Source organism: Tiliqua scincoides, chromosome 6, assembly GCF_035046505.1.
Source record: "Tiliqua scincoides isolate rTilSci1 chromosome 6, rTilSci1.hap2, whole genome shotgun sequence".
In the NCBI taxonomy this organism is placed as follows: Eukaryota; Metazoa; Chordata; class Lepidosauria; order Squamata; family Scincidae; genus Tiliqua; species Tiliqua scincoides.
Window position 1 is genome coordinate 51630797 of NC_089826.1, and position 24639 is coordinate 51655435.

A 24639-nucleotide genomic window follows, 5' to 3' on the forward strand; every position below is an offset into this window, starting at 1 on the left:
TCCATCCAGCTACAACTGTCTTTTCTAGTTTTACACTTTAATTATAAATTTTATCTGCTACTAGACATCAAGATAAAGCAGGTACCAATTACCGTCAAAGGAAAATGCCAACAAACAGTACAAAAAGATTCAGCAAGGCTTGGAGATTTAAAAAAAATTCCAACTTCTTTTCCTGAGTTGTCCCCAATCATTTTCTTCCTGCCTTCTGTTGGTTTCAGTAAGTGCTACACTATTAGTAAACCAGCAATTCCACTAGAGTTTTAGTCTAAAAGAAAAGCCACAAAGTTCACATTTTACAAGTAGGCAATTAAAAGGTATATCACTAATGCAGTGTTTCTCAGACTGCGGGTTGGGACCAAATAGGTGGGTCAAGAGCCAATTTCAGGTTGGTCCCTATTCATTTCAAAATGTATTTTATTTTTAATATATTAGACTTGATGCCACCATGGTATGTGACTGCATTTGGGGAAATGTTACAGATCTGTACTTTTACCAGACTACTATATATATGTTTTTAACAATGATGCTCAATGGGGCTTATTCCCGATTAAGTGTGAAAATTATTGCAGCCCTTGGGATTTTGGGGGGATTTTTAGAAAACAAACGAGCAACTGCTTGGGAGGGTTAGGAGGGCTCTTCTTTAAATAAATTTTAAAACCTATTGTAAACTTTTAATTTACTTACTTGATTGATTTGATTTGATTTTGTTGTAGGTGAGGCTGTTAAAAAATTTCCTGCTTGATGAGGTCACTTCTGGCCATAACATCACTTCCAGATTAATGACATCACTTCCAGTGGGTCCTGAAAGATTGACATTCTAAAAAGTGGGTCCCGGTGCTAAAAAGTTTGAGAACCACTGCACTGATGTATTAAAATGATATATGTAATTAATTTTTCCCCCCAAATGATATACCTTCAATAACACAGAGGGTTCATTTCCTGAAATTTGAAGACTGCATGAAACAGCGCTTCTAGAGACATCATCAATCTAATAGGCAGGAATGGATGCTGCCTGTTGGACCAAATGTACTGCTCCCTCTGGATGGTGAGGGAGGGAAAGGGGAGATAAAAGGAGACTTAGAGATGGCAGAGAAATTAAATGAGTTCTTTGCATCTGTCTTCACGGCAGAAGATCTCGGGCAGATACCACTGCCTGAACGGCCCCTCCTGACCGAGGAGTTAAGTCAGATAGAGGTTAAAAGAGAAGATGTTTCAGACCTCATTGATAAATTAAAGATCAATAAGTCACCGGGCCCTGATGGCATACACCCAAGGGTTATTAAGGAATTGAAGAATGAAGTTGCAGATCTCTTGACTAAGGTATGCAACTTGTCCCTCAAAATGGCCATGGTGCCAGAAGATTGGAGGATAGCAAATGTCACGCCTATTTTTAAAAAGGGAAAGAGGGGGGACCCGGGAAACTATAGGCCGGTCAGCCTAACATCCATACCGGGTAAGATGGTGGAATGCCTCATGGCACAATCCCTCTGCTTTTACTTTCACTGCTGTGGGGAGCCCTGCCAAAGGTCACACCGGTCTCTCCGCACTCCGGGGAGGCTGCAGGAGGCTTGGGTAAGTGCACCCAAGCCCCTGCATACCCCTGAGCGGTGCGATCCTGGGGATCATGCCACTGCCTTCCACCCGCCCTCACTGCCTCCCCCCCCCCGCCCCTGCAAGCACTTACAGTGGCTCAAACTCTCCATGAGAGTTTGAAAACCACTGGTATAGCCTCATTAGTGAATGTTTCAAGCAGCTTCCTCATGAGGAAGCCATGGTGTCAGCTTCCTCATGAGGAAACCGCTTGAACCATTCACTAATGAGGCTATACCGTGTCTCCAAAACTAGAAGTGATAGGGCAAAACGGATGCCATTTTTTGAATCGGCACCCCAAATATACCCGGGAATTGGTGTAACGTTTAAGGAAGCAAAATGTGTGTTGGCCTATGTTATTATTAACAGTATTTATATATCAGCACTGCAGGAAGCTGTGTTACTGAAGGAATTGTATTGCCCTTTACACATGTTGATACCCACAGATATGGAAAGCATGGAGGAGGAGAGAGATTGGAGTGGTTCTGACCTCCACACATCGTTTCTCTTTGTAAATAAACCCTATGCATGTGTACATGTTTTGTTGGCACAAGCCTTTTCCATGCAACTGGACCTCAAATTTCAGAAAAGAATTAGGGAATTACAGCTAGAGATGACAATTGTACATGTACATGCATGGCAGGAGAGGGAGTGACTGGCCCTGAGTACCCACCCACCAACTAAGCTACTGTCTCTTCTAGGCAGGATGTCATGACTTCCAGGCAAACATGAGCCCTAGATAAGCTGCCAGGTCTCCTGAGACTTATGTCCTGAGATGAAGGAGGTTAAGTAGGAGATCAATAGATGGAGGCTTACAGAATTTAGAGAGTTACGGATGGAGCAGAAGATGACACCTGGTTAGTGACTACACTAGCTGTGATACTCAGATGGAGTCTAATGAACATGCTGAGGGGACAGGAGCTGAATGGCAAAGGCTTTCAAGCCATGCAGAAAAGAGATTGTCCTCTTGATCCTGGCCTTTCACCCTGAAATGTTACTCTTTCCCTTTGGGACCCTGAGTAGCAGGCTAAAACCCTGAAAGGTCAGATGAAAGCCTGAGATCTAGCAACACTTCTCATTTTGGAAATTAATCAGTTGCTGAATGTTACAACTCTGAGAATAACCGGGAAAGAAGGATGGCCCCAGGCAGAGCCCTAGGAAATGAATGGAAGAAAAAGAGAGCAAGGAAAGGATGAAGGAAGGAAGCCAGGGTATTGAGGGAATGGAGACTAAGGAGGGAAATGCCTCTGCGCCCCCCCCCCCCAGCATAGCAAAGTATGCTATGAGAAGACAACTTGCTGCTTGGGGCTTAGTACAAGTCTTCAGGTGAGAAGGTCTGCTGACAGATAAGTAGGACTGACCCACGTGCCTTGTTTCTGCTTTGGGTCATCTGTGTTTCCTGAGAGATTACCATAACATAAAGAAATTATGCAGATTTTTGTTTCAGAGAGTTCCACCACCTACTGATTTGTGCTGTTTTAACATGGTAACATGGAGAGGGCTAAATATAGATTTAGTCAATGAAAATAAACCTTTCTGTAAACGTTGTAGGCATTGTTTAACATAATTCCCATACTTGTGGCAAAATGCGCATAATACAACTTTAATACATCAGGCACATAAACAGCAAATAACAGTCTAAGATGATTTTGCCCTTAATTGATCCCCAAGAATTTCTAGCTATTTTAGTAACCTAATCTTTTGTTCATTTTGATTGCAATTTTCAAACGAAAACACCTCAGAAATACAGCACTGAAGTAAAACTGGAAATTGCACCGTCAGTGCTAATATGCCATATATGTATAATAAGTCAGCCAAAATGGCCTTTTTAATTCTATTTTTTATTATACTTGTTCTGTATTTGTCTGGCAATGTGTATGGTATTTAAAGTAATACAAATCATTAAAAATATATTGTCAGTCATCTGCATATGTCTCACTACTCTATTCAGCATTAAACATTTTAAATTGTAACTCCCATAAACAAAACATCTTCATCAGGAGGGAAGAAGTTCCATTTGCCAATGCAGTCATTTGAATACCAGTTATCAGTTGCCATAACAACAGCTAAGCATGAAGATAAATTGTATTGTTTGTCGATGTTACACAGCCAGGGATATTTTAGGAAACCTTACATGTCATGGTCTGGTTTTCATTCTCCTGGCATTTTCATAGGCCATTAAAGCAGGTCTGCACAGCAAGCCATTACACTAGACATAAGCCTTCAACCATATACAGGCGTCCCCCTGGTATCTACAAATCTGGTATCCACCGTTTCATTTATCCACAGATCTGAGGGGACCCCATACCCCTTTGCTCCCCCATGCACCTGTTATCTTTGTTTTGTTTAGGAACTATGGTGGTTCTTGCTTAACAAGGAACATTCTTGCTGAACTGAAGACCCAGATGTAAGAGAACCAAATCTGCATGCTAGAGGGAGACTAACTGAACATTAAACAAAAACAAAGAGTATGGGGGCAAGGGGGACTGCTATTTATATAAGGTTCCCTCATATCTGGGGTTTCTATATCCACGGGGGGGGGGGGGCCTGGAACAGATCCCACATGGATAAGGGGGGATGTCTATACAGTTAATTCTCATTATCCACTGGGTTAGGCTCCTGGAAACCACAGCAGATAGTGAATCCATAGATAAGGAGTCATTACATAAGAACATAAAAACATAAGAACAGCCCCACTGGATCAGGCCATAGGCCCATCTAGTCCAGCTTCCTGTATCTCACAGCGGCCCACCAAATGCCCCAGGGAGCACACCAGATAACAAGAGACCTCATCCTGGTGCCCTCCCTTGCATCTGGCATTCTGACATAACCCATTTCTAAAATCAGGAGGTTGCGCATACACATCATGGCTTGTACCCCATAATGGATTTTTCCTCCAGAAACTTGTCCAATCCCCTTTTAAAGGCGTCTAGGCTAGACACCAGCACCACATCCTGTGGCAAGGAGTTCCACAGACCAACCACACGCTGAGTAAAGAAATATTTTCTTTTGTCTGTCCTAACCCGCCCAACACTCAATTTTAGTGGATGTCCCCTGATTCTGGTATTATGTGAGAGTGTAAAGAGCATCTCCCTATCCACTCTGTCCATTCCCTGCATAATTTTGTATGTCTCAATCACGTCCCCCCTCAGGCGTCTCTTTTCTAGGCTGAAGAGGCCCAAACGCCATAGCCTTTCCTCATAAGGAAGGTGCCCCAGCCCCATAATCATCTTAGTCGCTCTCTTTTGCACCTTTTCCATTTCCACTATGTCTTTTTTCTATGATCCTATGGGATCAATGGAGTTAGGTGGAGGAGTGACCTGCCAGCAGCAGAGACCCTCAGAATCCAGTGGAGACCATCAGAAAGCCAACAGAGACCCTTGGAAATGCAGTGGAGACAAGAGTACCAAAACCAGGAGCTCGTCCAAAATTATTTGTCATTACCCCTCTGGTTATTCCATGCATATGGAAAAAAGGAGCATTGTTTCATGGATCTCGGCACATTTCCAAACAGTAGCTCAATATCCATTTGAGTTAAAAATGTTGAAATACTACAAGGAGTTTAAATTCAAAAAGATGCCTATCTCCATTTTGCCAGCCTCTAACTCAAGAGTCAATACAGCTATTGGAGGAATATTGCTTTCCAGCTAGCAGTCCAGGCCAATTGTAGGAAATTATGAAGGAATTCTTGTCCACTTTCACCTCAAGTTTTAATTGACAATGTGTCTCAACCACACCAAAATTCTGTAACAACCAAGATTGGAAGAAGCCAAGAGCCTTTGGCCTAGTGTCCAATTCAAAATATCAAACTAAAAGGGGCCTGTGCCTTTGCCTGACTGTATAATGCCCCCATCTCTGTTTTTAAACCTGGGTAGCCAAAAAAACTAAATTCCTTCCTTGTTATAAATTCCTTGCAAACAATCATTGAACACTGATTCACTGAACATTGAATCATACTGACCCAGTCAAAAAAAAAATCAAATCATCTGGGAATTTAAGACTTACCCTCAACTGCCACAGAAAGAGGCCATATTTTGGAAAAACCAGTAGAAAAGTGTTCTTACCTCAGCTCTGTCATAACTTATGGTTCATAAGTTATGTATCTGTAGAAAACGTTTTGTTGAAAATAGGCAGAAAGGGTAGAGATAGTAGCATGGCAGTATGTCAGCCATAATGCACCATACACTAGACACCAGCTCTATCAGCCATTTCTAAATTGCCATTTAGCTCACGGACAAAACATTCTCTTTTCAGCAACCAGGTTAATGTAGACAAATCAAGAGAGGAACCATGCTTGCTGCCCTCAGTAATGGTCTTTGCCTGTCATTTTTCAAGTTCTGTCATCTTCCAAGTTATAAGCAGTATTACAAGTCCAAGTGTAGCTGAATCATCATATCTCATGGCAGGACATTGTTTGCTTAGACACACAAAAGGGAAAAACTGAATATCGGTGGAATATGTGTTAATGTTCGTGATTAGCACTCACAGACCTAACAAAGCTATCAAGTTGACCACACTTTCCAATTCTCAAAGAAGTCTCTACAGCAACACCTGAAGTTTCTTCCACAGCAACAAACTGAACTTTGTTTTTAATTAATATGCATGATTGATGTGCTAGAATCTCATTTCCAGGGAAATGAATATGATAATTTGATCCTAGCTCATTTTTATTCCTCATTTTAATTAAAGTATTCTTTTATAAGTATAGGGCTATCTAATTAGAAATTAATTACACCAAATTGTTTTGAGTCAGGATTCTCACCAACAAAAGCAAGGTCAATCAGAATCCTAATAAACACTGATGTGTTGGTCTTGAATTCTCTAGAAGCAAGAAAAGAAGATCGCAGTTTGGAAGTTTCTTTTGCACAGCTACTGAAACTTAGCTGGAGACAAAGAAGGAAAAAGAAAAACAATCAGCCCATGCAGTGCTCCCTCTGATTGGTCCATTTGCTATGGTCTTCCAGCCAGGTGTGCCTGTTTGTGGGGCTGTGGGATGCTAAATGCCCCATGGGGTGCTCTTTCCCTATTACCTTTCATAGCTGAGTGGCTAGGGAGCAGCCCTGTGACCAGGCCAGTGTGGTTTTCCAGATCTACCTCCAACTTCTCTTTTGTCCTTGTCTGGGTGTTTCTGATCAGTCATGCAAAAGATTATCTTGGTTTTGGTTATAGCAAGCTCCCTGGCCAGACTCAAGCCTATCTTGCTTGGCTCCCAGTCTGAGTTTCTGTGAAGTGGGACATCAGCACCTGATTTGCCTGAGTGTTGCTGGGGTCCCATTGTAACTTGTTCCAGTCCCTCCTCTGGTAAAAGGACTCCTTTCAGCTGGTGGATTTCCTCATGGAGACTCAAAGCCTTGTATATTTCTTTTCCATGCCTGTCCTTTCTCAAGGAAACTGCCTTCCTCCCTTTGATCTTCTGCAGTCAAAAAGACATTTCTTGGAAGTGTGTGTGTGCGCGCGTGTGGCACAGGAGAACTCTGGATGCTGTCATTCCTGGTGATTCTCTACTTTTTCTCATCACTGACTGTGTTATGGTATCCTTGTGTCATACATGTGTGTGATCTCATGCAGGTGTTTCCCATCATTTGTGAAAGCAGTTGCCACTCTGTTACACATTTCTGTTGCCTATCTGATATAAGCATCAGTCTAGCTGTGATTGTTCATTGGTGATGACTGCTGCTAACTCTTCCCACCCTGTGGCAGCAGCCCAGTGGTGGCCACTCACTGGACTTGCAACTATCACCACCCCTGGCTTGGTTCACTCTGGCTATGCTTCTCTGGCCACTGACACTGGGGGCGAGTAGGTTGCAGTGATGGGTTCCTTGCATGCCTCTCCAAGTTGGTGCTGATGTGGCTGCCATGATTGGTAGATAATTGTTGGGATTTCCATGGCGGAGTTACTGGGAAGGCTGCACCATGGTGTTGATCAGACTCATTTTTTCCCTTTTACTGAACAGGTTTAAGATGTTGCACTGGTGTAGCAGGGACACAGGCATAGGAGTGTACCATTCATGTATTAAACTAAAAACAAAATATGAAATTCAGTTAAAGATATGGAAGTCTGTACTCTACCCTGCATATGGCCGATCTCGTCTGATCTCAGAAGCTAAGCAGGGTCAGGCCTGGTTAGTACTTGGATGGGAGACTGCCTGGGAATACCGGGTGCTGTAGGCTTATACCATAGTCTTTCGAGACTGAAGGTTGCCAACCAACCAACCATGGAAGTCTGTACTCTACACACCATACTCCCAAACTTTATGGTAATACAGGGTCTCAGATATTTTAGATCATAGAATCCTTGTATTAACAGAATTAACAGACAATAGTGGGCAGCAGCAGCAGCAGAAAGAATTTATGCATGAATTACATAGCACTATGTAGCCACATCTGAAAGCAGAATTATGATTAAGATCTGGCTATTAAAACAGTGGTTCAAAATAACTTCCATAAGTAAGCCGTTTCCCCATCACTCTCATAGAATGGCTTCATCACCCCCAAAGTTTCACAAACTGTTTATTCTCTCTTGAATTACTACTGAACTCTAGATATAACGTTCACTGCACCATTCTATTTCATTAGTTCATGCTTGAGGCTCTAGGACCAGATACTAAAAGCTGTGCATCCTCTGGGGGAGGAACCAGTGAATGCCTCCTGTCCGCCATGCTCATAAACTCTGCAAAGAGGATCCATAGCTCTGATAAGTATATTAATCAGGCCTATATTATTTATGATTTGATTAATTGTATAAATTGCCTTAATAACTGACCAGTTGAACAATTACTGCACTCATCTCTTCATCACACATGGCCAGCTGCCCTTGTTAAATTCACACATGGCTAAATAATTACTGCATGAATGATTCACTAACGAGTTTGAAAAGCAGATCTTGGCATCAAGAGAACTGAAGAGAAAATGGATTTTTAAGAACAAAATAAGTTTTCCAATTCTGGAAACAAATCTGACTTGTTTGTTTAAGTAAAAAGTAAAATTTGTATGCTAAAACAAATATGTTGTAAAACTAAACCTTAGGAATGTCTGAGGAGTGGCAAATCTGTAGAAATTTGGATGAGATGGTCTTTGAGATCTCTAGCAGAACTACATAATGATTCTATTAAAGTATAAATTTGAGGGGGATAATTCCTGAAAAAATGTTATTTTCAGAATTACTATTTACTGTCACAAGTCTTCATTTGGCTACTCTTTTTTTTTAAATTTAAGAACTGAAAATGCAGAAACAATATGTAAAATATACAGTTGAAGCCACAGCAGTCAGTAGACTGCTTTATGTTTTGAATGCAATGTCCTTTGGCAATATTTGTTCAGTGCTAGCAATGCCAAAAGAATACCAAGAGTATTCATTATTGTTGCAGAGCTGGCATGCCCTAAATTTGCTGCTGAATTTTAGGTTGGGATTAAAAATTAATTTCTCTGCAGTTTTAAATGTCCCCAAATTACCTTTTATATTACAAAAACTTTGCTTTCCTCAATATCTCCCCATCATATTTCTGTAAAAATTAAATTTGCATATTGTATTAAAGTAGCCTTGACTACTATATAAAAATGCTTAGCACATCCTGTCTGAATCACTAGCATGTGTTTATTGAACAGTTTACTGACAGCTACTGGTAATTGACTATAGGTTCCTGTTTGGTATACTTGTAACTTTCATATTAAGTGTTTCATTTTTAAACTTGTATCTCTCTTTAATATTTGACAAAGTTATTATGGAAGTTAAATGTAGCACGAAGTCTCTCTCTCTCTCTCTCTCTCTCTCTCTCTCTCTCTCTCTCTCTCTCCATTATATGCCAGATTTAAGAAACACTAGAACTGAGCTGATGTAAATTGCCTCATAATTCCTGGCCACTAAAGGATTTGGCTCTGTTGGATTTATTATTGTGTTCCTGTAAATATAATCCATTTTGTATTGTGCTGGAGAGGAATGCCTATGAATTTTAAGTACTCTTTGCAAAAATAAATGGAAATACCTATGGTGACTGTATGGAGAAGCTAATTATGCTTTAGTCTTCAATTAATATGTCTAAATACTATAGAAGTGGGCAGAAGGACCTTGGAAGAGAGGAAAGAAGGGGAGGGGGAACCCACTGTGCAAACCCAACTACATCATTTAACTTCTTCATGCCAAGTGGGGATTATCAAGTTTAAGGACCTGTATAGCAATTGTTTGAGAAGTAATAATGCAAACTAGGCATGCTATCATTATAATGTACTATCAAAGTGCATAGTGGCTATCATTTCAATGGAAAGAACGAGGCGGGGAATGCACATCTGTTTCAGGGACTCCTGAATGAGTGAAATGTGTGTCTCTGTAGACATATTGAACTCAAAGGAACTTCTGTTGGTCACTGGTGTTCCTGGAGGAGGGCCAAAGGCTAAGTTTTTCAGGTGCCTGAACACCTGTGTAAAGCTGCCCCTCTCCTTTGCCTTCAGAGCCATTCACGGCTGGAAAGCAGCATGAAGGTATCTCCTCTACTTTGCTTTCACAGCTGTGGATGCCCCTGAAGGGGAGGGAGAGGGGCCACTTTACACAGGCATTCAGGCACCTGAAAAACTTAGTGTTCCCCCCCCCCCCCGAATGCCATTGCTATTGGTGAACATCATTAAGTATCAGGGGTTTCGGCCTGTATTTTTTCTCTCACTGCACTATTCTCCACCAAGTACACCAATTGATTGTTCCCTATGGGAGTGGATGGCAGCTATTCATTTGTGGTGAAACGTTACAGTCTGTTTGGGGACACCTTTCGATAGAGACCAGTGGTGTCACTAGTGGGGTGCATGGGGGAACGTAAATAAAATGCATGTAAATCTGCATAGTTTTTAAAGAGAAACTTTTACCTAGACTCTGAAAGGTGTGTCCAAAACACACTTTATTTCTTATCAACTGAAAATGTTCTGTATTTTTTCCTCATACCCAGTACACTGACTCAGTGATAGGAAAGTGTGACAAGGCCCTGTTTCAACCTGAAAGTAAATCATTAACACTGGTATTTCTATAGATTAGTGTTTCATTCTGCAATTTGTTACATTCTGCCTCTTGATACAGCATAGCGGGCAATAGGTTGTTGTGCTACAACCTCCGTTTATTTTATAGAATAATTTTGTTTATTCACCATCTGAGTAATGATTAAGTACACACAGTGACGCTGCTACAACAAGGAACGCGATCCAGTTTGGCTCCATTTCCCTGGTTACCTTGGAGAATAAAGTGATTGGAGAAAATAACCTGTTCCTAATAACCTGTTTGATTACAGTTGTCTTACTGGTTCTTATGAAATCAGTTGCTCAACTGCATTTGGACGTCTCCCATTGGAATCCACCGCACCTTCACATTTGATTTTTACTTGAAGATTTCTGCCAGGATGTATAGTGGGGACTACGTGAGTACAATTACCCACACGTTCAAAATTATTTTTTGTTGCAAGTTTAAAAAGGAAGTAGTTTTCTAATGGGAAACAAATTTGACATGCTGAGGAATCCCTTGATCTGGATGCTGCTTGTATTCCAGAAATGGAAATCACTCTGTATGTAATGGTTGTACTTTCAATTATTAGGGCAAGCCGCTGCAAGCACAATCCATCAAGCATTGCTGCTGTGCAACCTCTGCTCATCTCAATAGGAACCTTGAGCAAACCCCTCTGAAACAGAACAACAGAGATTGCTTAGTAGCAGTGATCCAGTGGATGGCCTTTCTCTTCTTTTTGTATCATTTTCTAGTAGTAGTAGTAGTAACCTTATTGTCATTGTGCTAGAGCACAATGAAATTTATGCACCTTTGAGATACAAGCATAAATATATACTACAATTCCAACAATCACACTCTACACACTCACCCACACATTCTATACGACATGCATCATAATATAAAAACAGTATACAGAACATAATGCCCACGAGCATGGTAACAACTATATCGCCTTATTCAACGTAATTATGGCTGTGGGATAAAAACTGTTCAGGAATCGTGTGGTGCTGCTCTAATAGTTATGTATCATCTACCTGAAGGCAACAGTTCAAAGAACTTATGAGCCGGATGGAAGGGATCTCTCGAAATACTATATGACTTCTGCAGACAGTGAGATGTATAGATATCCTCCAAAGCTGGGATCAAAGCTCTAAACCTAGGATCAGACTGTAACATGAGCTAGGAAAATATCAAATTAATAGTGAATCATAAGCATCTGTTGGAATAGTTTGGTTTTGTCTTTAAAAAAAAAAAAAAGCAGACATATTTATGATCCAGTCTAAAAACATCCTGACCAAAGAAAAGTGATCTAGTTAAAGGAACAAATGAAGGATGACGAGAAAATGGCAAATAAACCTGACCTTATAATTCTTGTCTAAAATTCTAGTTCTTATTTGAAGGTAGAAGATATAGACTTATTCTGGCTACAATCCATTATAGAGTTAGCTGCACATGAGACCTGATCCTTAGCATGCTTACCTACAAATAAGGCCCACCAAGTTAAATGACAGTTGCTCCCAAGTATGTGCATGCAGGTTTGCAGCTTTCGCCCATTTTATGACAATAGACATTGGGTTCTCAGTCTTTACTTATTAAAGAACTTATTAGGAACAAATAATGTGCAAATAACTGTTTAAAGATATTTGAATTTACTGAAAACAGCAGGTAGTCTTCCCATAAAGTTGTTTCGTTATGAGTCTTTTTGTTATGAAGTTGATGAGGAAAAAAAAAAAAAAGATTCCCAGCCAAGGCCACTGTCTGCATGGAGTTTGCATATTCTCCCCATGTCTGCATGGATTTTCTCCAGCATGGAAAGCTCACATTTATTTCAGCATTTAAATATTTGAAGCGCTTGGGTCTTTGTGCATATCAATTAGCCAATGGTAAAATTGGCTTTGTTATAAGTTGTTTCACTTAAAGTTAACAGTTTCCATGAACCTTTTGACAACTTTAAGGATTTGCTGTATTATGAATTGTTCTGCTGTGGTATTGTCCCACCACCACCACCACATTGCTTACATTTTGTTTCTTCTTTGCCAAGCAAAAATGTGTGTTTTTACTTAAATTTTTTTTTCATTAATTAAGGCTGCAATCCTATACACCTTTTCCTAAGAATAAGTTACAATAGGTCTTCCTTCCGAGTAGATATGCATAGGATTGTGCTGCAAAATATTCTTTGTCCAGTGATTGACAGCACAAGCCAAACTGGCACCTCCACCATCACGCCTGCTGCTCTCTTGGCCCAGAGTGTCGCAAACATGCCACTGCCGCAAAGCATGTTTGCAATTCCTTGGGAGTCGGCTGTGCCGCTGGGATGGTCTGTGCCAGCCCACCAGTGCTGGATCCAAACATCTGGCTGCCAGCAATGTTTCATGCCAAGTGGTACAGGGGCTGGGAAAGGGTGGTGGGAGGGAGTTTCAGAGGCAGGGTGGGCCATTTCTGGGTGGAGGAGGGCAGAACAGGGGAGGATTGAGCCTGGGAGGGGCAGGATCAATGGAGGTCTCTTCCACCATATCCTATCTTCCCTCCCAGGCCAGGCAGCCTTACACAGGGCTGCTTGGACTCTGTAGCCAGTGGATATCTGAGTAGCCCAATAGAGCTGACTGGGCGTTACTCGGGGTAAGGAGGAAAATATCCCTTAACCCCAAGGAGACCTCCAGCTTCCTCCCAACTAGCGCTGGATGCAGCATAGGCGATGCAACCTGGCTACGCCACTGCTAGTTATAATTGGGCGGTCCATAAGTTTAATTACTTATATTGATCTGTGTGTGTGTATGTTGTTCACACACATGCACACATGTACACACACACAAAGACACTCTCTGGCAGTGAACACCTCTTTAAGTATCTGTGGCCCAAATCCTAACCAACTTTCCCGCTCTGACACAGCCATACCAATGGGGAGGGGGTGGTAGTCACAGAAGCCTCCTCATGTTAAGGGAATGTCTTTTCTTTTAACTTGGAGCTGCATTGCCCTTCCCCCGGTGTTGGAAAGTGGGTTAGGATTGCGCCTTGTGTCACGCTGATAAAATGACCAGCTCACAAAAGTTGTGCCATGCTATAGAAAGCTAACTGAGGGCCCAATCCTATCCAACTTTTCAGCACTGATTGGGGCCACCGATGGGATGTGGGGAGCAGTAACAGAGGCCTCCTCAAGGCAACATTTGTTCCCTTGACCTGCACTAGTGCCGGCAAGTTGGCTAGGATTGGGCCCTAACTTTGACAACAAAGTACTTCATAGATGAATATGAAGCCCATTGTGCCACTTACAGAATTCCTTATTAATATTTTTATCCTTTCAAAATGCTTTTAGTGCATGTTTTACAAAGTGCTCTGAAAAAACAGCAGTATGATATTCAGTTTCATGTTTATGCTGTTTCTGTCGTTCTGATTAACCAAGTTTGACAATATTCAAACAGTTCGTGTTTTGCTTATGTGTTCAGGTTGCCTCGATTTAGTGCTACCTTTTAAATGCAGCAAATTATTTCTCTGTTATGTCCAGAAGGACAACTGCAGGCTGATTTCTTCTTAAGTCAGCTTGCACATGTGATCTAATTATGCGAACAGCATAATTTATGAACTGGGAACTAAAAGTCTATCATTGCAGCAGCTTCACAGGACTTCACATGTGATATGACTTATGCACTGTAAACCAAATGCATCAACTGAAAAGAAAGGGAAAAGAGTGGCCCATTATAACAAGTGAATCAGATTTCAACCTATTCTTACAAATATAGGCGTCCCCTGGGACCTGTAGATCTGGTATCCACAGCTCCTCATGCCCATTACCTTCACTTATAGGATTTAGGGTTACCCTGCACATGCCCAATCTTGTCTGATCTTGGAAGCTAAGCAGGGTCAGGCCTGGTTAGTACTTGGATGGGAGACCACCTGGGAATACTGGGTGCTGTAGGCTTATACCATAGTCTTTTGAGACTGAAGGTTGCCAACCATAGTCATGTGAACAAATTGTGTACTTGCTTTAACTAGATGCTATAAGCAGAAAGATTATAGTAAGACAAGCAGGCATGCAGTCTGCAACCAGAGGGGATGACTGGGTGAACATTAGCAGGAAACAGAAAGCAGGAAACACATTCAGGTGTCATCCCCCCATATCTGTGGCTTCCCGTATCTATGGTGGGGCCAGGAATACATCTCCTGTAGATACAGGGGGACACTGGTAGTTCATCTCACTTCAAGGTATGATGACAGGTGCTTAGCCACTTTTAAGCAAGTCAAGATGTTCTGCACAAAATTTCAGAGTTGGAAGCTATTGTTACAGCATCTACGTACATTGCATGTTACACAGAGTGAGAAGATGAACCCTGACCTGAGGGACTTACAATTTAGATATTAATGCAAGGGAGACAATAGAGGAAGTGAAGGGGGTGGAATAGAATGATAAACGGGAAGGATATGGAATTGCTTCCATTGCATGCACTTAAGCTTGGGCACAGCTAGTAACGGTGACTAATGCCAAGGTCTTACAGAAAAGGTGGAATTTAGGGGAAATAAGAGAGGAAGTGTTATCCAGGTGTTCTAGGAGGCAGCTTCAAGCATAAGGTGCAGCAAGAGAGAATGTCATTGCTTGAGGGAGCAGGAGATTTTCAGATGGTTGAATCTGGAAACTGGAGGTATGGAAGTCATGGACAGGGCTGTTTGAGTGCTCAGAGGTATGGAGGGGTGGTCCATGGAGAGACAAGAAACTTCAGCTGAATCTAGGAGAGGACAAGAAGCCAATGAAGGGGTCTAAGCATGGGCATGATATGGTTGATGCAACAAGATATGTAATTTATTTAGTATGTACACTGTTTTTCATCAACAACAACCAATTCAGAAGGTCATTTGCATAGCACAATGAATGAATGTCCGCAAATGGTGCACAGTCTAAAAAAAGTCCCAAGGAATATACCAGCAAACTGGAAAAGATGCCATGCTGCGATTAATAGAGACAGGCTATTAAAGTGTGAGACACATGCTGTCCACACTTTCCTGGGAGGAAGCCCCATTGACTATAATGGGATTTACTTTTGAGTAGACATGCATAGGATTGGGCTCACAGTAGCTCTTTTCCTGCTAAGCATAAGAGAACCACCACTTAAAAGGTGCCTCTTTACCCAGTTAGCAATAAGCTCCTGGGACAGTGACATTTACAAGAAAACAAAGATGTACCAGAACTTCAATCCTATGCTGCCACTGTAGCTGCTGGAACACCAGCAGAGGTTTTCCTGTCCAACTTTGTCCCACAGGTCTCTAGAACAGCAGTTTTCAACCTTTTTTTATTATCTCATAGCACACTGACAAAGCACCAAAATTATCAAGCCACACCAACATTTTTTTTTTAACAATTGACAAGGCACACCATGCTGCTGGTGGGGGGCTCACATCCCTCAATGGCCCTCCTAATGGCCATTCCTGCTAATAAATGACCCTCCCCCAAATTCCCACAGCACACCAATGCACCATGGCACACTGGTTGAAAATTGCTGCTCTAGAAAGTCTTTGTTTAATAAATCACTGGCATTGAGGTCTGCCCTACTCATCCTACTTTGTGCAGTCATTAAGTAGCACAATGTAGCATTGGGTCATTGGTCTCACTTTGTCAGATCAGTTAATTAGTTAATCAGTTAATATTTCTAACATAGCTAGATATCTTATGTCAATGGAACACATACTGTGTACTAGGAGGCAGGAATGCTAGCCAATGTACACCCTCATCAGAGGATCGATAAGACCATGCTAATCCTTGAATCCTCAGTACCAATGACAGAGCACAGTATGTGAGCAGGGGGTACCATGAGGGAGCCCAGTGCAGGACTTTCCCTTGGTAAACTCCCCGCCTGCCCCCCCCCAGCCAGCACTGCTAGGAGGTGTTCACAACAGACCTGTCATATATGGATGAGATGAAAGGTTTGTAATAGCACATGCTTGCATAACATGTGCACATCACCAGGTTATAAGTAGTCTATTAGGGGTTTAGAAAGCCTTGTGATTGTGCTGCCTGCCTGGCAGGCTATAGCACATGGCTGGGGAGCTGAGTTCACCTTGATGGAACAAAGATTGTAGACGCCACCAGTGGTGTTTAAGAAAATGAAGTATGAGCTGAAATTATGTGTTTGAAATCTTAAGGGCAAAGTACACATGTTAATAAATATATCAGCATAAGTTTACCTTGTGTAGCAGCCACAGGGGGCTGCAGATTGTTTCAGGACCACAGCACAGAGGCAGGGGGTATTTAACTCTGGACCTCCTTACTGTTTACCTGCTGGAAACCACCGCCAAAATGCTGCTATTTAATGCTAAGGATGCCACTGTAGCAATGCATACAGGACAACCATTGCCTTTCTAAAGTATGTATTTCAGGAACAGATAAGAAATTCGGTGGTAAGAACTGAACTATATGTTTGAAGAAGCAAATGGTCTATTATTCCAAACTAGACATATTAGAGTCATATATCCAAGGAATTCAGACAATAAACCCAATTACCCTTGGCTCTTTTTTCGTGTTGGTTTAGTAATAATGCGGTATCGCAAAGGGCCTCTGCAAAACCTGATCTAATTCATAACTATAGAAAGTAGCTGGTTTTAAAGCATGAATTCTCTGCTGAAAAACATTCAGTCTAAGAAAATCTATCTTCTGCTGTTTGTTCTCAGAAGAATGGCTTGCTAAACAAATATTATTAGAAGGTTGTTCACACTTCAGATTGCTTTTGCAGTCACAAGAACATTTTATCTGAACTTTATGCACCATGGAATGATTAGAAGAAAAAATTCTACCAGGAAATGCAAGCCTTTACAACTTCAGGGGCAACTTCTACTGGTGCTACATCACTTCACGGACATCTCAGGTGCTCAAAGTGCTTCCTGGCAAACATAATTACAGTGATATGGGATCAGAACATGCTGCAAAGATAATATTTGAATTGGGTCAAGATAAAGATCAAACCCAAATTTTTCTGATTAACAGCCCAATTTTAACTGGGTATTTTTTTACAGCAGAACACCGTTCTATTGTTGTAAATGTCCATGTCTGAAAATGTTAATGTTGTAAATATAAATGTCCGGAGGCCATATTGGAACTGCCACTGCAAACACAGCTGGACCCAGCTATCTCCACCACCAAAGATAAGCCAGCAGTGGGGTCAGGGGGTGCATGGAACAAGGAGGGGACTGGGGCTTCTAGGGGGCATGGTGGAGTGGGCAGAGAGTGGATATTGGTGGCATCGGCTGCACCGATATGGTCTGTTCCATGCTGGCCCTGACATGCTCCCTCACAAGTCAGATTTGTGCCAGCTAAGGTCTGAATAGACCCATAGAGACCCAGGCAGGAGCAGAGTAAGGTATGCAAACAAAACATTGACTTAACACTCCCCCCCCCCCCCGCAGCATGGTCTCTGGCTGCCTGCAGGATGCAGGCAGGCACTATTTAGAATTTATCATGTCAGTTTATCATGTCAGAACAACTCTGTTTATCATGCAGTAGCTAACTCATGAGAAATCTGATCTGAAATTGATTGTTTTCTGAAATTGATGTATCCAGGATATGATTGAGACATACAAAATTATGCATGGGAGTGGATAGAGAGATGAACATAAGAACATAAGAACAGCCCCACTGGATCAGGCCATAGGCCCATCTAGTCCAGCTTCCTGTATCTCACAGCGGCCCACCAAATGCCCCAGGGAGCACACCAGATAACAAGAGACCTCATCCTGGTGCCCTCCCTTGCATCTGGCATTCTGACATAACCCATTTCTAAAATCAGGAGGTTGCGCATACACATCATGGCTTGTACCCTGTAATGGATTTTTCCTCCAGAAATCCCCTTTTAAAGGCGCCCAGGCTAGACGCCATAGCGTCCAGGCTAGACGCCATGCTAGATGCTCTTTACACTCTCACATAACAGCAGAACCAGGGGACATCCACTAAAATTGAGTGTTGGGAGAGTTAGGACCGACAAAAGAAAATATTTCTTTACTCAGCGTGTGGTTGATCTGTGGAACTCATTGCCACAGGATGTGGTGATGACATCTGGCCTAGATGCCTTTAAAAGGGGATTGGGCAAATTTCTGGAGGAAAAATTCATTATGGGTTACAAACCATGATGTGTATGTGCAACCTCCTAATTTTAGAAATGGGCTATGTCAGATGCAAGGGAGGGCACCAGGATGCAGGTCTCTTGTTATCTGGTGTGCTCCCTGGAGCACTATGAGATACAGAAGCTGGACTTGATGGGCCTATGGCCTGATCCAGTGGGGCTGTTCTTATGTTCTTAACATTAGTTCATAAGCCAGGGCTTCAAATTTTGGCCAATGGTACTAACTAACATTCTGGGCTAGTAGACTACATTGTGGGACAACCTTCATTTTCATCCCAGAAATAGGGGCCAACACAGGACTGGGCTAATTCAATCTCACTTTTCTGTTCTGAAATCAGCAACTAACAGGTAAACTATTTGGTTTGTTCACTAAATTCTTTATTATTGATTTTGCAGAGTAGCCTATGGTAAAAATTTGTACTTAAGGGTGGTACAGACTCTACAGTAACCACTTTTGAGTTCAGCATGAGTATGTGCAGGAAGTCAATTATGGGTAATATTTCTATTTCTTCATCTTTCATGGACTTTCTCTGGGATAACTTTATAGTCAAATAACCTGAGGATTTTGTGATCTGTTTCACAGCTTATGCAAGCACGTTTTCTATTTTAGAGGAGGAACTCTTGTAACTCTACAGGTTCTTATTTACTTGGATTTACAATGTGCTCTCCCATCCTGAACAATATTTTAGACTAATCTGCAGAGGGAGTTATTGTGATGTGATTGCTGTGTCAAAGCTGTTGGAATCCAGTGATGGCACCAGTGAATGCCTCTTCTAATCATTCACACTGAAAAATGTTACTTTAATATTTCAAAGCCTGGTAAGGTATCTCAATCACCAGAGGGCGGTTTAGGTTTTATTTCTCCATAACTTTTGGGACAGCTTTTTCTTCTTGCAAAAGATTTGCACTTGTTGTATCACAGTTTTTAAAGTGGTACTTTGAAAAAATAAATTCTATATTAGACTCATTGTGAACTAGGGAAAAGTCAAAAGGGAAACAATACATGTCCTTTGGTTAATTCTTTTCTAAATCTCTTTTGAGGAGAAACTGAAATATAATCAGATGGTTGGTTGCAGACTATTTGCTTTCCTGTCAGAGATACATAGGCAATTTGTGAACCACAACTCACTGACCCTAAAGTTTGAAAGCCATCCTGTCTCCAAGAATAATTGCATTAAAAACAATGCTTTCTAGGTGGTCAGGGTCAAACTAGACAGGATGGGGCATCCCTTCCCAGGTCTGTTAAAATTTGGGAGAGTCTATTCTTTGTTGAGGCAACTAATTTGTGGAATGTGCTTCCCCAAAGAAGCTCACCTGGTACCTGCCCTTGTCAACAGATTTCCTTTCCACTAAATGTGGTGGGAGAGGGAAATAGGATCAAAATTGTAACAGGGCAAAATAGTAAAGACTGCAACCCCTCCACCCACACATATTTAAAATTAAAATCCCACCAGATCATGTTACTCAATTAGCTTACTGACTGGTTTGGCCCAAAGTTACAGGTAACTAAATTTTAGTTAGTTATCATGACTAAATTTCATTGGATAAAAGCCACAGTGCTCAATCTCATTAACCTGCCTGGCAAGAATGTTCAGGTCTTGATGAACTGAAACTGCCTTAACATGAGTCAAGCCCAGGTTGATGGTTCCACCTGAAGCAGTTGCCTACCACTCACCTGAGAGCATTTCTAGCCTTCCTGGCTGAGAAAACCATTTGAATAGCTCACAGCAAGTAACAACATGGATTTATAGCATCATGAAAAGCCCATGGTGCAACACACTGTGGGGACAAAATCAGAAGTAAATTGGCTCTCTGGCAGATGCTGTATGAAGGCAATATATAGTGATGGATAGAAACATCTAAAGGTAATCCAATCTTTTAAATCTCTTATACTGCAAGATGCATTGATTGACTAGACACCTTGAGTACTGTTGACCTTGGGATGTTTGCCTCATGAAAGATGGATTACATACAAGTCAGAAGAGTTATAATGAGCAACTATTGCAACTTAGAGTTTTCCTTGTGCAACTACCCACAATGCAGAGAACACAGATGTATCAAAATTTAGTGTGTGTTGCATTCAAAAAACATTTGAAACCACTATCCACATTGGATCCTGAAAATGTGGTGCAGGATGTGACAGAACTGCAAGTAACAAAAACACGAATACTTCAATGATCAGGTGGCAGAGATGTCAGTAAGCCAGTCAAACATTTATTTTTCAGCACTTACTATGTAATTGAAACCCCACTCTAGTTGTTAGAGATGAAGAGACCTTTTGCATGCAATGATACTTTTCACAGTTCCATCAAGATATAAGGTGGCTGTATTGATAAGCATCAGGAAAGATCAATTAAAGTGATACTGAGGGCCATTTCTCAGAAGGTCAACTAGTACAGATGTGAGACTTCAGTCAGAATCAATACAGCTGATGGAATAGCAGAATTGGGGAAAATATTGCCTTTGAAAGAAGATACCATGCATGCTGGATTCTACAACCTGTTTTGGGATGTTTGATTTATGCCCAAGAGTCTTGTAGCACCTTGAAGACAAATAAAATGATGGCACCATGTATTTTCATGGACTGTAGTTACTGTAGTCCTCAGATACAAATTGGCTACATTAGGCTTTTTTAAGAGACATCCCCTTGAAGAAATTTGTGATTTGTTGAATTTTGAAAAGTTGTTCCACAAATTGCGAAATTCATGGGATCCACAGAGCTAAAAAAACTACATTTGTGGAAGCACATCAAAAGCCAGTTGAGACTGAACAAAAAGTATGCAACGATATGCACATGACAATTTCAACCAGGCTTATGCAGCTAGAAGGTGGGTTTCCTTTGAATTTTGTCTGTAACTCACACAGCAAAGGGCACTGCTGGTAACATAAACAGACAATTAGCATGTCAAAGAGAAGAGTAGGTTAGAACCTTTTCCTGTAAAATACCAGCTTTCTACAGCCAAGGGGGTTTCAATATGTGGGAACAGTCAAGCTTGTGATTGTATTTGTAATCTGAAGTTGTGTAGTTCAGAAAGGACTGTACCAGTGTTTCTCAAATTGTAGGTCGGGGCCCACTAGGTGGGTTACAAGCCAATTTCAGGAGGCCGCCACATTCACAAGCCACATTCATTTCAATGTGTATTTTATTTTTAATCTATTAGACTGGTATGTGACCAGTCTATGGTCACTGTCAACAATGATAGTCAATGGGGCTTACTCCTGGATCAGTGTGGATAGGATTTCAGCCTTTGGGATGTTTGGAGAATTTTTGAAAAACAGATCAGCAATTGCTTGGAAGGGTTAGGAAGGTTCTTCTTTACTTTAAATAATTTTTTAAACTTATACTTATTGTAAATTTTTAATTTATTCAATTGATTTGATTTGATTTTGTTGTATGGGGGTTCTAAAAATTTCCCGGTTTTATGATGTCAGTTACAGCCATGACATCACTTCCAGGTTAATGACACCACTTCCAGCACATCCCAACAGATTGTCATTCTAAAAAGTGAGTCCTCATGCTAAAAAGTTTGAGAACCACTGGGCCATACTCTCATGTTTCTGAACAGGTAGTTTAGTCCTTAGTCCAAAACCCAATCCTTTAATGCCTAGAGTTAAGTATCATCATACCAGCTGCTAAAGTATCATCATGTCAGCTGCTACCAGGAGTAAACAAAGACACAATTCAGGGACCAACAAAGCAACCACTACACACACCAGGGCGAGTACCAGGCTCCTGGGGCCCTGGGGCAAAGCCCTGTACTGAGCCCTCCATGACATCCCCTACCCATTCCTGTTGGGGTATTAAGTGCTACCATTGCCATCAACACTGAAGGTTTAAGGCTCAGCCTGGTCAAGTGAGTCCTCTATTGCTTGTTGGTCTTTCAGAGCCCAACCTGGCTGACTCATAACACCAGCCCTTACACACCCCTTATATGTTGCAAACACACCCTACATGAAGTTAATGTAATGCAGAAGATTTCTCATTGGCTTTCATATGACTGGTGGAATGCATGAAGCAGTCCTTTGAATGGGTGCATAATTTGTCACATTGGTTTCACATAGGTAGCTGTTTGTCTGCACCCTATACAAGTCAATCACCCAAAGGGCAAACTACCATTTGCCATTCACAAGGCAAAATCACTGCCAGCTGTTGCACAGCAATCAAGGAAAGGGAGGAATTCCCACTCTTACCCTTGGGCATTGGGTAGTGGTAGAGGATGCAGAGATATGGTTTCTGAGTTGAAATTCACTCCCAACACAGGTTATTGGTGTTAAGAGAGGTGGCTGTCCACTTGTAACAACACATTTTATGGCTTTTGTTTTCATAGGAGTGAATATGTGTTCAGGACACTTCCAGCACGCTTAAAATGTTACATCTATCCTTACCTATATTCAGTGGAGAAAACAAAACCCACTTGAATTTTTCGCCACTGAACTTTATGGCATCTTTGTTATTAGCCTGACTTATGACAAAGTCTAACCAAGTTCTCCCCACCCCTTTTCTCCTGAACAGATTCAGGGAACAATCTTCCCAGTTCCAAATTTTGATCCTGTTATGGATGCCCAGTTGCTAGGAGGAGCTCTGCAAGGTTTGTATGTTAGTTGACATTTTGAAACTGTCCTTTCTTTTGGCACTTGATCAAATCCCATTGCTGTACAATTACCTAACAAAGTCAAGCTAAGGAAAGAAAGATTACATTTTTCCCTCTAACTGGAATAATTGAAAAGCAGACATAATGCAACTAATTTTATATGAATGAATAAATGCAATATTGTAATTTTCAAATGAATTATAGAGCATGGAGTAGATACCTGGAATATAACTTTTTTTTGTTAGCAAATAGGACAATATTTCTTTTTTAAACAAATTAGTTTTAGGGAAAATAGGGGGCCTTAATTATATCCTCTAAAAATGTATGCATTATAAAGAAAGCCCTCAAAATACTACTATTTGAATAAAACTAAACAGCCCAATCTAATGTAAATCCCCACACGGTGATGCAGTGATGTGGGCTACACTGTATCCCATGCAGGATTTTGGCTGCTGGAGGTCTCCTCGGAGTAAACCCCAATAGCCATCAGGTCAACTCAGACCTGTGCCTATGATATTGCTGGCGCAAATCCACAATGATCCATGTAGAAGGATCAGACCCAGGAAGGGGGATTAGATACAGCATGTGCCACTGCCACTGATTCTGCCCCCTTCTTGGCCCAATCCACCCATTCCCCACCACGTGGCCACCCCATTCCAACCCCCACCCTGTTCAACCCACTCCCTCACACTCTCCCCACCCTGCACTGGACTTATCTGCTCTGGTGGGCCTCCCAATGACTGTTGGCACCAGTGGGAAGGCAGCAGCCTTCCCAGCAGCATGCCTGGAACTTGGGCTGTTGCAAAACACTTTACAGCACTTTTACGACAGCAGAATGCATGTTCCACATGCTCAAGCCTTCATTAGGATTAGGTTGAAAGGCATAAATTAAACATTCAAGAGTGCACCTAATATTTTCTAAAAGTTTCCATCTCAGAAGGTGGCCCACAATTTTCCCAAAATGCATTTTAAATTTCCCAAATTCAAAACGACATTTAATGATATGTCAAGGGAGCTTTTAAAGGGAAAATGAAGGGTGGACAGACCACTTCATTCCCTTTGGGAACTGATTTGGTATACCTAGAAATTTAATACAGATCTGTCCAAAACTCCAAATTAGATTCTGGACTTTAAGTTGGCATTCTGGAATGGAGTCTAGAAAAGCCACACAGCACAGTAATGAGGCCAGGGTTGTTGGCGATTAACAATTTTCTTATTAAGTAACCCAGGACAAGCTTCTGCAGAACCTTAGGACTCTCCAGAACAGAGTTTAAAGTAGTAGTAGTAGTAGTAGTAGTAGTAGTAATAATAATAATAATAACTTTATTTTTACCCCGCCTTTCTCCCTGAAGGGACTCAAGGCAGCTTACAACAGGTTAAA

The 24639-nt window shown here is 41.5% G+C and overlaps 1 protein-coding gene and 1 pseudogene across 1 annotated transcript in view; both read left to right on the forward strand.

Annotated features, from left to right (window-relative positions):
• ANXA10 (annexin A10) overlaps positions 1-24639 on the forward strand; it is a 118007-nt gene that overhangs the window by 73035 nt on the left and 20333 nt on the right. Inside the window, exon 2 of the mRNA XM_066632897.1 lies at positions 23180-23267. Within this exon, the coding sequence (XP_066488994.1) occupies positions 23180-23267 (88 nt within the window). The remainder of the gene's footprint in view (positions 1-23179; positions 23268-24639) is intronic.
• On the forward strand, positions 7647-7761 carry LOC136656752 (5S ribosomal RNA; annotated as a pseudogene).